Raw genomic sequence first — 15,372 nt, forward strand, 5'->3', positions numbered from 1 at the left:
AAAGAGCTCCCGTGTTGGTTCTCATTTGCTCTGTGGCCGGCTAGACTTCTCCAGAACTCACTTTCCTCATTTGTGACATGAGGATGACTTATACCTAGAAAAACACTACCCTCTGGCCCCCATGCCTTAATGCTCCTACACAGAGACGGGCCTGCGTTCGTCACGTGCTCACGGACAGCGCTGTGCCCTGCACCCGCTCATCCAGCCCAGGCTCCGCCCGGCCAGCACTGCTACTCTGCCCAGAGAAGGGTCTTGGCAAGCAGAGCCCTGAAGCAGGAGCATCTGGCCACCTCTGCTTGGTGCCCACAGGTTCCCTTCTATTTTAAGAGTGGAAGAATAAGCAGTACAGTTTTATTTTTGTGTTTCAACCCAGATCCTGTCGAAACCAGTTGTCTCCCCGTCCACACGGAGATGTCCAGCGGTACACACGCTACGCCGGCATCGGCACCATCATCATTTTCAGATGGGATGCTGCTGTGCGGCGCAGGCCATTCTCCCCCTCACTCCCTCTCTCTGCCCCTCTCTTTCTTTCTGCTGGCCCTGGGGCTTGAATTCAGAGCCTAGGCACTGTCCCTGAGCCTCTTCGTGCCCAAGGCTAGCTAGTGTTTTACCTCGCAGTCCACAGCGCTACTTCTGGCTCTTTCTGAGTGGTTTATTGGAGATAAGAGTCTCATAGACTTTCCTGCCCAGGCTGCCTTTGAACTGTGATCCTCAGATCTCAGCCTCCTGAGTAGCTAGGATGACAAGTTGAGCCGCCAGCACCTGGTGCTCAGGCTGTTCTTGAACTTTCAATCCTTCTGCTTCAGCCTCCAAGTAGCTGGGACTACAGGCGTCACCACCATATCCAGCTTTATATTACAGCTGCTGCTGCTTCTTCTTTCTCTTCCTCCTCTTCCTCTTCCTCCTCCTCTTCCTCTTCCTCCTCCTCCTCCTCCTCTTCCTCCTCCTCCTCCTCCTCCTCTTCCTCCTCCTCCTCCTCTTCTTCTTCTTCTTCTTCCTCTTCCTCCTCTTACCTCTCCCCCCCCCCCCTCCTTCGTGGAGCTCACTCAGGGTCTTATATGGTTTTGCTCAGCTTTTCTTTTTCTTTTTCGGTACTAGGGATAGAGCCCAGGATGTTGCACGTGCTAGGCAAGCGCTTTGCCCCGAGCTACATCCCAGCCTTTGCTCAGCTTTTTTGATCATGGCTCATGCTCTACCACTTGAACCGTACCTCCGGTTCCTAAATTACATTTTTATAAGATGAATCTAAAAATTACAGGTCTGTGTCATCTGTGTGTCAGAGCTGGCGGTGAGTCATGCTCAGCTCTTAAGTAAATGTCATCGCTACAGAAGGAAGTAACTGAAAAGGGACAGCGCTGACACCAGATGTCTCGGTATCCGTGCAGGGGAGGGGGGGTGCATCCACTCCACGGTCCATAACAGGCCAGCTCCCCGCCCCCCAAGCTACGGGAGACCCGCGCAAGTGTCCAGTCTCAGGGCCATCTTGGACAGAACAAGATGGCAGCTGCTGAGGGAAGGGAGGTAAAATCAGGGCAGCAGCGGGTCCCGTCCTCCCTACAGAAGCTGCAGCGGAGTAGAGGCCAGGCAGGACAGCCTTGCCGTCTGGAGTTCGGGCATTAGTACCGAGGCATTAGTACTCTGTCAGTGCTTGTGGGTCTGGAGTTCGGGCATTAGTACTCTGTCAGTGCTTGTGGGAGCGTCTCCTGGTCCTAGGCCCAGACAAGGACTCTGGTGTGCATCAGATAAGCAACAGCTTCTTAATTAGTCCAGAAGAAGAGAGCCTAGCGCAAGCGTTGGTCTGCTCTCATTTAATTATCAGAACGATGCCTCTTCTGCTCTCCCTGGGGCCGCGTGCCCCAGATTCCCCGAGCCCAGTAATGGCCTCTCTGTTAATAGAAATCATCGGTATTTATGACACTGGGTGCGCCAGTTTATTTCCATGCGCCTTGTAGCAGCATTAAGGGGAGTGCTTGGGAGCGAGTCACTAAAGTGACTCCACTTCGGAAGAGTAAAGGCTGCTCTGTGGGCCTGGAAGGGCTGAGGGAACCTGCCAGGGCCTGAGGAGAGGAGCTGAGGTGAGCCAAGAGGCCCCGGGCCCAGGAACACAGGACCCAAAGCCCAAGAAGACCACTCCCATCTCCCCAGTGGAAGTGTCCAGGCTTTTGTTCTACATGGCTACTCAAAAATGGGAAGTGATCCGAGTTCAGATTCCTTTTTTTTTTTTTGGTGGGTCCTGGGGCCTGAACTCTGGGCCTGGGCGCTGTCCCTCAGCTCTTCAACTCAAGGCGAGTGCTCTACCACTTGAGTCACAGCACCACTTTCAGTTTTTCTGAGTAGTTAATTGGAGATAAAGAGTCTCACAGACTTTTTCTGCCCAGGCTGGCTTTGAACCATGATCCTCAGATCTCGGCCTCCTGAGTAGCTAGGATGACAGGCGTGAGCCGTGGGGTGCCTGGCTGAATAAAGATTCTTGCTCTGCCATTCATGCTTTTCTAGAACATCAGCCTTCTTGTCTATAGAACCGGGAAGGCTGGCTGGGCTTCCACGAGAATGAACATGGAAGGCCCACCGATGTTCTCTTACTTTCCTTCCTTTCTCCCTCCCCTTCCTCCCCTCCCTTCCCTTCTTTTTCCCTTCCAGCTCTTTAGTCTCTCTGTGTCCAAGGACGGACAACGTCACCAGCATCAGGGCTGAGGCGGGGCCACCGTCCTGGGACACACGTGGGTCTGGGCTGCCCGGCCGGCTGGCGGGCACCAGGAGTGGGGAATCCCACCCAACTCCCGTTGAGTTCTGCTGGCCTCTGTGTCGGCCCTGTCCAGGGCGCGCTCCTCTGTGTGGCCTGCAGGGGGCACTGGAGGGACGCAGCACCCTCCACAAACACAGCTCTCCTCAGGCAGATGTGGTGTCTTTTAAGGTCCTAAAATGACTCCACCGTTGAAGAAGCACAGTGATTGAAGTGCTGTGCGCCTAGTCACGGATGAGGACGGTGAGGCTCAGAGGCCTCCGAAGGCCTTGGTAAGTGGGACTGGAGCCAGATGTCCCCCCCCCCCCCCACCCCCCCCCACTGTGCTCACTCTTCTGGAGTCCCCTGCTGGACAATACCTATTATTACAGGGAAATCACTGGGGAAGCTGTGCAACTCTAAATACACAGTCCTATGGCGCACACAGTGAAGATGTGCTTTCTGACAGTGCCGCCCCAAGAACATGGCTCAGCCGGCCACAAGAAACATGTCTCCAGCCCCTTTTGCACTGCTTATTTTCAAGGGAGGGGCTGTTTTCTGCCCCGACTTCCCTTTCCCTCCGTGTGTCCGTGGGGGTGGCAGGCCCTCACTACTGCTTCTTCCATGTCCAGGATAACAGGCTTATACCACCACACCAGCCACTAGTTGAGATGGGGTCTTGAGAACTTCTTTTGTGATCTACAGATCACAAAAAAATCTGGGATTACAGGCTTGAGCCACCTCACCAGGATGCTTAGTTTTCTTTTTGTTTTTGTCGGTTGTGGGGCTCAAACTCTGGGCCTGGGCGCTGTCCCTAAGATCTTCAGCTCACGGCAAGTGCTCTAACACTTGGGCCACAGTGCCACTTCTGGTTTTCTGGTGGTTTATTGGAGATAAGGGACGTGCCTGCCAGGGCTGGCTTTGAATCTCGATCCTCAGATCTCAGCCTCTTGAGTAGCTGGGATTACAGGTGGGAGCTATTGGCGCCTGGCTTCTTCGTTTTTTATTCTATGTGTTAGGTGCCAAATTGTGTCTCCCACAGTCCCTAAATCCTCATGTCTTAGACCTAACTCTGGGTACCTTGGAATGTGGCCTTATTTGGAGACAGGGTCTTGACAGGTTATAAAGTTAAATGGAGGCCCCCTTTTCCAGCGTGGCTGCTGCCCTGTGACAGCCTGGATACCGACGTGAGCAGAGCAGGAGGGCGCGGGCCAGGCTGCGCCCTCGGCCCTGAGGAACTGCGGGTGAAGCACAGGGCTGCTGTGCTCATCGGAAATGGCAGGCACAGGTGAATTTGTTTTTTTTGGGGGGGGGGTAACAGCTTCCAGGCTGGTTCCCATCTTATCATCACAGATGCAGAACGGAATTACATGTGTCCCCCGTCCCCGGGGCTCTGTGGGGTACCTTGTACCACTGCAGTGACAAACCCACAGGGACCTTCCACACCCCCGCTCTTCTTCCCACTGAGTTACCCATGCTGTGCGGCAGAGCCCCACGGTTGCCTTGTGACTTGGGCTGACTCTGCCTGGGCCCTGACATGGCTGTGGGACCACAAAATCCAGTGGCATCGAGTCTAGCGACTCCAACGGAGACGCTCCCTCTGGCACCGTCACTGGGATGCTCACCGCTGCGCACACTGAGGGAGCCAGTGGGCACTGGTGCCCGGCCCCCGGGAGGGCTCCGCCACAGGGCGGGGCTTACCTTACACGGGTGAGGATCCACTCCGTACGTCTCCAGCGTCTGCGCTTTTCTTAAGAAGTTCAGCTCAGATGTTGCTGGTGTTTGGCCACTGAAATGAAGAGAAGGAAATGACCTCAGGGCTCTCTGCTCCCACAGTTTCTCTGAGGTAAGCTGTGCATGAACAGGTGTGCAGGGCCAGCCCCAGTAACCATAGCTGCTTGGGAGAGGGTCACAGTGTGAGGCTAGTAGGAACACAATCCACGAGACCGTTTCTCAATGGGAGAATCTAGTTGTGGTTCATCTGTCATCTTGGCTATAACAAGGAGACTAAAATAGGGAGACCACAGTCCTGGTGGATGCCTGGACAGGAAGTGAGACCATTTCAAAAATAACCCACTGAGTTGGGCACTGGTGGCTCACACCTGTAATTCTAGCTACTCAGGAGGTTGAAATCTGAGGATTGTGGTTTGAAGCCAGCCCGGGCAGGAGAGGCTGTGAGACTCATCTCCAGTTAAGCTCTAGAAAACTGGAAGTGGTGCTGTGGCTCAAAGTGGTAGAGTGCTAGCCTTGAGCCCAGGGACAGCAGCCAGGCCCCGAGTTCAAGTCACATGACTGACCCAAAAAAAAAAAAAACAGCTGGAAAAGAGTTAGACACATGGCTCAGTGGTAGAGACCCTGCCTAACAAATACAAGACACTCATTTCAAACTCTAGTACAACACCCCCCCCCCCTAAAAAAAAACAAAAACCAGTATGCTGGGGGCCAGGCATGCTGGTGGCAGCTCCTCCCTGTTAATCCTAGCTATCCACCCACCCTTGCTGCGCAGAGAACAAGAGAACTATGGTTCGAGGCCAGCCTGGAAAAAAATTGGTAAGATTCTATCTGTATCAGTAGCTGAGTACAGTGGTGTGAACCTGTCACCCCCGCTATGTGGAAAGCATAAACGAGAGGCTGGCAGTCTAAGCTAGCTCCAGCAAAACCTGAGACCCTTTTTGGAAAATAACAAAAAAGCACAAAGGTCTGAGGTTTCCTTGTACCCCATCTGGGAGGGCTCATCCTACATTCAGGACCCTCAACACAGGCATCATTTCTTGGGGGATCTATCTCCTGCCTTGCGTTTTGCTTCTGGGAGACTGTGCTCACCACTCTAAACCTTTCCTAAGATACTCAGGACGCTCCTTGCACACACAACTCTGAATGAACCATGAAATCCCACAAAGGTCCACGTTTGTTCTGACGTTCACCACAAGGGGTCACTATTTCCCTAATGGTGCTAAGGAGAACCGGGAGACTAGCACTAGAGAGGCTGCTCCTGCCCAGGAAGGGAAACACGACTTCCTATAGGCATCTCCATCTCCCTGGAGGGTCAGCAGCCTCTCCTGCTACTCTCCATAGATAGGGATCCAACACACAAGGGGGTTTTGGTTCTTCTGCGTTGGGAAGTTGAAAGGATTTAGAGGAAGGGCCTGATCAGGGAAGAATCTACTTTAAATTTTAGAAACTTTAGCACCCTGGCCAGGTGTTGGTGGCTCACACCTGGAATCCTAGCTACTCAGGAGGCTGAGATCTGAGGATCGAGGTTCAAAGCCAGCCTGGGCAGGAAAGACCGTGAGACTCCTATCTCCAATAAAAACCACCAGAAAGCTGGAAGTGGTACTGTGGCTCAAGTGGTAGAGCGCTAGCCTTGAGCTAAATAGCTCAGGGACAGAACCCAGGCCCTGAGTCAAGCCCCAGGACTGGCAAAAAAATAAATAACAAAATGTTTATATATATATATATATATATATATACACACACACATATATACATACACACATATATATATACATACGTGTATATACATATATACACAGAGAGCATATAAATATAAATAATTTTTTTTTTCAGGGCTTGGGCACTGTTCCTGAGACTTTTTATGCTCAAGGCTAGCATTCTACCACTTGAGCCACAGCACCCCTTCCGGCTTTTTCTGTGTATGTGGTGCTAAGGAATTGAACCTAGGGCTTCATGCATGCTAGGTGAGCACTCTACCACTGAGCCACATTCCCAGCCCCATTTTTTAAAACTTGAAACACTCCAAACGTGTGCCTTTTTTCTTCATAGTTTAGGGCACTACGCTCCAGTGTGGCACATGAAAAGAAGCCCAGAAATCTTTCTCTTGCTTATCAAAATCAGTCTTTGAAGAAATCCCTAGTTCATACTGGCAAAAGGCCAAGCTAGTGCTGCTTTATGCAATGCCACCTACTCTGGGCATACTAAGAGATGCTGAGAACCGTGCGCTGGTGACTCATATCTGCGATCCTAGCTATTCAGGAGGCTGAGATCTGAGGATTGAAGTTCAGAACCAGCCGGGGCAGGAAAATCCGTGAGATTCTTAACTCCAATTAACCACCAGAAAACCGGAAGTGGAGCTGTTGCTCAAAGTGGTAGAGCACTAGTCTTGAGCAAAACAGCCCAGAGACTGTGCCCAGGCCCTGAGTTCAAGTCCCATGATTGATTGGGAAAAAAAAAGGCTGAGGAAGTGAAGGTCCAGGCTTGAGGCCACTTTTCCGTACCTTGACACAGCCCCCAAACCACAGCACTGTTGGGGTGCCCCTGCTGGAGACGGTGGTCCCAGGAGATACCACCTGTGACTGTCACAGTCAGTTTGGAGGCTAGCCTTTTTTTTACATTCCCCACTCAACCTCTCCTCTCTTCTTCCCTCCTTCCATTTTTTTTTTTGTGCGTGTGTGCCGTGATCAGAGTAAAGCCCCTCCCCCCCACAATAAGGAAAAGTGCCCTATCAGTGAAGTACTTTTTTGGGGGGGAGGGGTTCGGTGGTGGGGATTGAACTCTGGGTCTGGGTGCTGTCCCTCAGCTCTTCAGCTCAAGGCTAGTGCTCTACCACTTGAACCACAGCGCCACTTCCATTTTTTTTTTTAATTGGAGATGAGTCTCACGGGCTTTCCTGCTTGGGCTGGCTTTGAACCTCGATCCTCAAATCTCACCCTCCTGAGTAGCTAGGATTACAGGTGTGAGCCACCAGCGCCTGGCCGGCTCCTTTTTTTTTCCTTCTACACTGTGTCTTTGTTCTTCCTTTCCCATTCCTTACTTCATGCTTGTTCTCTGTGCATCTTCATTTATCTAAGTGAAGCAAATGCCTTTCAAAGTCCAGTCCCTCTCATTGTCCCCTCTCTTGCCTTTAAGCCTCAGCCTAAATGACTCTGCTTGAGGGTGGGCTGTCACTGGACCAAGAAAGTGGGGTGGGGGTGTGGGGGGTTGGGGAGTGTCACTCTGCGTCAGCAGCGCCCTCTAGAGAGCAGAGGACACATAGCTGTGTGTGCAGTATCCTGGGCCCGGAGCCAGTATCACACACCTGAGTTCTGTCTTGTGAATCTCAGCGATTTTCTTTTCCAGCTTCTCAGAATGCTTTGGAAAAAACTGGAACTTGGAGCTGTAGCCTTCAGGGTGTTTCCCAGGGTCATAATCTCCAATCTCCGCTTTTCACAGAAAGGCAGGAGAAAACAATTAGGCAGACAGGTAAATCGTCAGTGGCAAAGCAGCAGGAGAGTAACACACTGAGCAGCAGTGAAAGCATGCACAAAGCACGTGCCTGAAGACTTAGAAAGAGCACCCGGTCCTGAGCAGGCTCTGCCTGGCCCTGGGGCTGGCCCCTGAGGAGCACTCCAAGGCCTTTGCCTTCCTAGGTGTTGACCTTGGGTTGTCCAAGCAGAGACAGGAGGGCTGACCCTGTGTTCGGAGACCACCACAAGTAAATTTGCAATAAAAGAGCAGAAGTCTTTCTGTGGCTCTCGGTCCTTCAGCCACATGAGACGCGAGCCTGGCAGCAGTACTGTATGTATGAGCTTGAACAAGAAGACAGAACTTTCTGGGCTTGAACCAGGTCAGACACTGAAATCTTTTGAGTATTTCAGCAGGGGCCAAGGCAAGTTGCTGACTGAGCCATGATTCCAATTTAGAGCTCAACCTTCCATCCAAATGAATAGACTAAAAGACCCACAGAGGGCTGGCTGATCGTGCCTCAGAGAGGTGTGGAGCCCAGGAAGGCTGACCAGGATCAGAGTGTCTCTGGGCTTGGGAGCATTAAGTTCTGAGGCTCAGTTCTCAGTGTCTTACTGGGGTGGGGCTGTGTGTTTCAGTCACGCCCAGAGTTCATCTCTGATGAGCTCTCAGATCAGTGAGTTCTGGGAGGGCTGGTCCACAGTCTTCACCATGACCAGAAGCCAGGACCCACTCTTCATCACAATAAAAACGCCAAACTGATTAACACCACCATCACCGCCAAACCCACCTTCAAATGACTCAGGACCTTCTATAGTGTAACAAGAGACTAAAGGTTTCCCTTAATGTATGGGATGACCTGAAAAACTTCCGAGTAATTTCTTTTGATTTTATTTAGAAAGCACCAAATGATAAACAGCAATGTTTGGCATTGAATACTTTGTTTGTTTTGGTGCTAGCCCTGGGGCTTGAACTCAGGGCCTGGGTACCGTCCCCTGAGCTTTTTTTGCTCAAGGCTAGCAGTCTGCCACTTGAGCTAGATTTTTGGTGGATAAGTGGAGGTAAGAGTCTCATAGACTTCCCTGCCCAGGCTAGCTTTGAACACCAACCCTCAGATCTTGAGTAGCTAGATTATAGCTACTGATGCCTGGCTCAAATATATATATATGTAAAACAAAGGAATAATTCAGTATAATTATCAGGGTAGAACCCAAGGCAAGGGTAGAGTTTAAAATTTGTTTTCTCATTGAAAAGGAATGGAGCATCTGTGGCAAGCTCCTGCTGGACTCCCTATTTTATTGATGGGTTGAAATAGGAGTCTCAGAAATTAAAATGGCAAGGGGCTGACTTACGTTCTTTAACACAGTTGTGGTATATCTCCCCCCAGCCATCACATCTGGGAGTTCACAGATTTCTCTTTTCTTTTCTTTTTCCTTCCTTCCTTTTTTTTTTTTTTTTTGTCATGGGGCTTGAACTCTGAGCCTGTGTGCTGTCTCTGAGCTCTTCAGCTCAAGGACTGTGCTCTACCTCTTGAGCCACAGTGCCACTTCTGGTTTTCTGGTGGTTTATTGGAGATAAGAGTCTCACAGACTTTACCGCCCAGGGTGGCTTTGAATTGTGATCCTCAGATCTCAGCCTCCCAAGTAGCTAAGATTACAGGTGTGAGCCACCAACACCCAGCAAAGTTCACAAAATTTTTTTTTCTTTTTTATTGTTGGTCGTGGGGCTTGGACTCTGTGCCGGGAGCTGCCCCTCAGCTCTGTAGCTCAAGGCAAGTGCTCTACCACTTGAGCCACAGCACCACTTCTGGCTTTTTCTGTTTATGTGGTGCTGAGGAATCGAACCCAGGGCCTCATGCATGTGAGGCAAGCGCACTACCACTGAGCCACGTTCTCAACCCCCAAGTTCACAGATTTCTAACCAAGAGTTCTGATGTTTCAATGGAAGCTTTGGAGTTATAGTACTATGATCCCAAATTAATCCAGTGGTAACAACAGTTTCAGGGCTAAGGACCAAGAGAGAAGTCTAGGAAGGGGCACTTGAGTATCAGGATGGTTCATAAAGTGTGTATTTCCTGCTTTTTTCTTTTTGGTTCAGTCTGGGTACTGGCTGTGTGGGGTTCAACTCTTACTAGCACATTAGAGGATGTGCTTGTTACTTGAAACTACTTTTTTAACACTGAGCAGTTTGAGCTGAAAGGTCTTTAAAAATAGTTCCCAGAATTCCAGGATGCTTCACATCTTAGAGATTTGCATGAGAAGACAGGAAGGGAGGTCTGATTACTTTCCAGAATTGCAGAACAGTAGCAGCCAAAAGCCCAGGGCAAATCCTCAAACAGTCAAAAAGACTTACGGGCTGGCAGTAAGAGCTTCTACACAGGTTAGACCTGAGCGTTCTGGGCCTTTGTGGCTCCAAGGAATGGCAGTAGAATCCTTGAACTTAGACTTGGCCTCAAGTTAGATACTGTTTAGATCCAAGAGGTAGTCATGTGTGGTAAGTGAAGTAATGTAATCAGTACTTAGCACGGAAAGCAAATTTATCCTGTCAAAAGTCATTACCTTGAAGGATATAAGCTGCTAACAAGGCAGCATCAGATGTTTTACAGAGGAGACGGCCATGGTAGAGATCCCTTTTGATCTGTAGGAAGACTAAATACCTGGAGAGAAAACACAGAAGGAACTAGAAAGCATTTCTTTCGTTACTTTAAAGACATAAATATGTAATCAAAACCTATCAAAATTTTTGTCAGGACACTTTTTGCTACATTAAAAAAAAAACAATCCTCATACAGTAGAACAAATACATTTTCCATTTCTCTGGAGGCTCTTTCGAGTACTTTGCTCTGAATTGGATTGAAGTTCAATTCAAAACAACCTGTCAGTCTCCTGATGGCTCAACCCAGACCTGGCGCTTCCTGGTGGCGGCAGTGCCCCGCCCCCACTGGGGTTGAGAAAGAGCTGGCACTAGTCAATCCAGGGCACAAAAATAATCCGGTGTCATCACAGACGGGCAAAGTGGGCTTCCCTTCTGCCTTGGGCTCTGAGTGAGCCCAAAGGAGAGTTTGGCCTGTGGATTACTGTTAGATGTCAACCAGACCTCAGGGTTGGAGGTGTAGCCCCTGTGCTAGCGTACCTGCCTAGGGAGCCAAAGTCCTTAGGGATCAAACCCCAGGGCTGCCCCAAAACAAAAATAGAAGACAGTGTGAGTATGTTCATAGATCTTCCGATATTCCTTGTTTTACAAGAAGAGCTAAACCCTCCCGCTTCAAGTGTGGGCTAGAATCAATGACTTGGTTCTTAACCACAGAACAACACAGACATCACAGTCTCTGGCTTTCTGAGACCAGGTCATAGGATCACCACACCTTCTTCTCTGTTCCCTCTTTTCCTTGGACCACTCACTCGCCCTGTGTGAGAATGCCCAGGCTGCTCTCTAGAAAGGTCCACGCGGTAAGGAGCAGAGGCTTTCTGCCAGCAGCCATGTGAGTGCGCCATTCTGGAAGTGAATCTTTCAGCCCCAGTCAAACTCTCAGAGGACTGTGGCTGCAAAGCCAACCTCAGGACGGAGCCAGAATCACCCACTTAGGATGCCTCTGGGTTCTGCTCCACACAAACTCTGAGATAATATGTGCTCATTGTTTTCTCAGACAAACGCAGGTAATGATCATATCCCTACGGGAGTAACAGAAACGTAGTACAATTCTACCAGTCTGAACCTAGAGAAATAGGGCCCTCGTTAGAAAATTCGAGTTTTCTGTTGCTTCTGTTTTTAGAATGATGAATGCGATATGGGATTCCATGTCCACCTGACTGTGTAAAAATACCCAAATCGAAGAGAGGACTGCTGACAGGGCAAGTTCTAGGACAGGGTAGGGAGGGTCACTAGCAGGTGATTCTGAGATGGGAGCTGAGATTCTAGACACTAACAGGTCCACCCTACCCCCTCGGCCCCTGTTAACAAGATTCCCAAGGTGACTTGTATGTAGATTAACGTTTATGCTGGGGGTGGGGCTAAAGTAGAGGTGATCTCGTCTAGAAAACTCAAGGCCCTGAGTTCAAACCCCAACACCAACACACACACTCACTCATACACACACACACACACACGTATGTATGTGTAAAATTTAAGAAGCACTGTCCTGAACTGCGGCTGGAGCGTCATGACAAGAGCGCTTGCATTGCATGGGCAAGGCTCTGGGATCAAGCCACAGCACCAAAGCAAACAACCTCAAGCCCAAACGCACCCTTGTACGTGCATTAGGATGGATTATCCTCCTCAAGCCAGAGGCAAGGTAAGCATTTCAGTGGGCTTTCACCCGAATTCTTATCCTTCCTTCCTCTAAACCCACTCTTCCCCGGTGTTTGCCAAGAAAAGCCAAAGGAAAACAGACTTCCTACAGAGTGAATGATTAAGATGGACCCACCAAAGCCAGCCTGTCTTCACCCTGCTTCCCGTGGTGAGATGCCACACGGTGTGTGGGAGAGCGCCAGTGCCAGCGAGCGAGTGCTTCTCTGCCTTACTGTTCTGACTCCTACTTCCGCTGGCCTTGGCAGGAGGTGGATGCAAACTTTTGGCCCTTACTCCTTACTGCTCACTTCCTGGGCCTGGAGCTGTGCATTCCTCAGCCTGTGCTGCTCTGCGTGGCTGCCCAGAATCAAGGGACAGCCATACTGGGCTATGCATTATTTCAAAGCAGAACATGAATCTGGGCAGTGATTCTCAGTGTGGCAGACAGGAGGCTTCCCCCTTCCCCACAGAAGCAGGTCAGAACCTCGTGGTTTGGAAGTGTCCCTCAGGAACCTCTGATGGCCCTCCAGCGGGAGACATACTGCCTCAAAAGGCGTTACCAGGCATCTGTGTATGGGTGCATGCAGCCAGAATGGATGTAGGCTGTTCTGGTGATGGGACAGTGCAGGAATTCAGGGGCAAGGACACAGAACATTCTTTTTTTTTGGTCGGTCGTGGGGCTTGAACTCTGGGCCTGGGCGCTGTCCCTCAGCTCTTCAGCTCAAGGCTAGCGCTCTACCACTTGAGCCACAGCACCACTTCCGGTTTTCTAGTGGTTTATTGGAGGTAAGAGTCTCATGGACTTTCCTTCCCGGGCTGGCTTTGAACTGCGATCCTCAGATCTCAACCTCCTAAATAGCTAGGATGACAGGCGTGAGCCATGGTCAGCCGGCTCACAGAACATTCTTTAGCCACGCCGTGGTAAATGGAGGAGAAACAGGGAGGAAGGAGCAAGTCCACATCCTAAAGCATCAAAGCAGCCCTACAGAGGACAAGAGAGAAGCTCAGAGAAGGACCCTCCTACAGCTGCAAGGCAGAGGGCGGTTTGAGATCACCTCACTTTTCTGCCTCAGTGGCCTCCCCCACATTTGTGTCCCCCCCTTCTCCTCTGCTCTCCTCTCCCCTCTCTTCTCTCTCCTCTCCTATCTCCTCTCCTCTTCTTCCCTCCTCCCCTCCTTTCCTTCCTCCCCTTTCCTTCCTCCCTCCCTTCGTTTCCCTTCCCTTCCCTGCCCTCCCTCCTTTCCTTCCTTCCACCAGTATTGGGGGCTTGGACTCAGGGTCTGGCACGGTTCCTTAGCTCTTCTGCTCAAGGCTGGTGCGCCATCACTTGAGTTGCAGCTCCATTTCCAGCCTTTGAGGGCTTAATTGGGGATGAGAGTCTTGCAGACTTTTCTGCTCCAGCTAGCTTTGAACGGTGGTCCTCAGATCTCAGCCTCCTGAGCAGCTAGGATTACAGGTGTGAGCCACCAGCACCATACTTGTGTAACTCTTGATATTCCCTTAATGAACCTATGTATCCTGTGCCTAACCCTATCTGTCTGTCTGTCTGTCTGTCTGTCTGTCTCTGTCTATCTAGTTATCTATCTATCTTCCATCTGTGATATATACTATGTATTCCAGGTACTTCATAGGTGCTGGGAACAGAACAAGTTTTCCAACTCTTCAATTCCACGTGAGGAGAGAGATGACAAATGACAAAAAAAAAAAGAGCGATAGCTCACGGTTGTAGAGAGCGTGCTGTGTCTCCCCCTCCCCCATGACACCGAATGCTTCACCAGCATTCATTCCCTCTGCACAGCGGCGGTGACTACCACGCTTGTTCCTGTCTAACAGATGAGTATTTACAGCTACTGTTGCTTGCCCTGTCACATAGCTAAAGAACAACCTGGGAATGGCACCCAGGTCTTTCTGATTTCAGGGCCTACTGCCATACTTTCCAGTGAAGTGAAAATTGATTGGCACACAGCTTTGCTCATTCATGTACGTATTGTCTATGACGGCTTCCATATTCAGTGACGGAACTGAATAGTAAAGACAGCGACCATATGGCCCCCCAAACCTAAAATCCTATCTAGTCCTTTGTAGAAGAAAGTTTACCACTCAGTGTTAGCCTAAGCTAGGCCCAAATGAGGTCCACTGATGGATTAAATGACCCAGTGACTCTGCCCATTAATGTGCACATTCATTCAGGGAATCAGCTTCATGAGCTCCTGTCGTCTGATCTGCTGCCTCCAGGCGTGGGGCTCCGCTCACACTCCAGTTTCTTTCTGGCACTTGATCAGCCCAAGGAGTTCATTTACATGCAGCCCTTTTGAAAAGCTCAATCTGCTGCCCAATCCCCCATTTTCTCGGGTCTCTAGCCCAGACAAGAAAAATCTATTTATTACTTAAAAAAAAAAAAAAAAAACGACAAAGGAAATTAATCAGGATTTGGAAACTAAATTTATCCTCTGGGAAGAATCCAAGAGATAAATGGAAGCACTGGTCTGCATTCCCTACTTTGTCCTCTTCTCCCTGCTTGGCTTTACAGGAATGGCAGTGAAACTTAGGACCAATATTACTGGGGAAAAAACACTCAGACAGCTAAATTAGTCTGGCAGCAAGATGGGATGAAAGGGCTCCAAGCCAGGAATGAATGATGGGCGCTGTGTGAGGACGGGGCAGGTACGCACTCTCAAGATCAGTAGGCATGTAAGTGAGAATGATGGAGCGGATTCTGATGCCTCATAGAATGCTCTAGGGAGCAGAGAGGCACAGAAACTAGAAACGGACCCAGGCACCCTGGGGTTCAACTGCACACCGAGGAAAGAAGTTCAAGAGGAAATTGTCCAAGGTGGTTAGCAGGAATGCACATGGATGGCAGAGAAGCTTGTACATTCGCCAGTGTCCTGGATGTGTGGGGGCCTGGCTGTGGTCCCAATGCTGGACTTACATGGACCGTGTAATCAGTTTGGCAGAGAACATGAACACACGGAGCCCTTGCTCAATGCAAGGTTTCAAGAAGCATTCATCCTCCCAGTAATTCTAAGAAGTAGGCATTACTATCCCCCATGACATGTCCAAAGGCCAGAGAGGTTAAATATCTTATGTGCAAGTCCTACAGACAAGTAGTCACATCCATTGGACCCAAGCCCTCAGGTCTACAACTGTTTCCTGGGTAGGAGGGTCGTTATATAACATAG

At 50.1% G+C, this 15,372-nt stretch overlaps 1 protein-coding gene across 5 annotated transcripts in view; it reads right to left on the bottom strand.

The window, feature by feature from the left end:
• The window catches only part of Frmd5 (FERM domain containing 5), a 238,372-nt gene that overhangs the window by 14,895 nt on the left and 208,105 nt on the right, over positions 1-15,372 (bottom strand). For all 5 annotated transcript variants that reach the window (XM_042687991.1, XM_042687987.1, XM_042687990.1 and 2 more), the window contains exons 5-7: positions 10,462-10,559; positions 7,758-7,881; positions 4,424-4,511 (exon numbers count right to left, since the gene is read on the bottom strand). In XM_042687991.1, the coding sequence (XP_042543925.1) occupies positions 4,424-4,511; positions 7,758-7,881; positions 10,462-10,559 (310 nt within the window). The remainder of the gene's footprint in view (positions 1-4,423; positions 4,512-7,757; positions 7,882-10,461; positions 10,560-15,372) is intronic.

The sequence above is a fragment of the Dipodomys spectabilis genome, unplaced genomic scaffold (genome assembly GCF_019054845.1).
Source record: "Dipodomys spectabilis isolate Male_0828 unplaced genomic scaffold, ASM1905484v1 ptg000108l, whole genome shotgun sequence".
Taxonomy (NCBI): Eukaryota; Metazoa; Chordata; class Mammalia; order Rodentia; family Heteromyidae; genus Dipodomys; species Dipodomys spectabilis.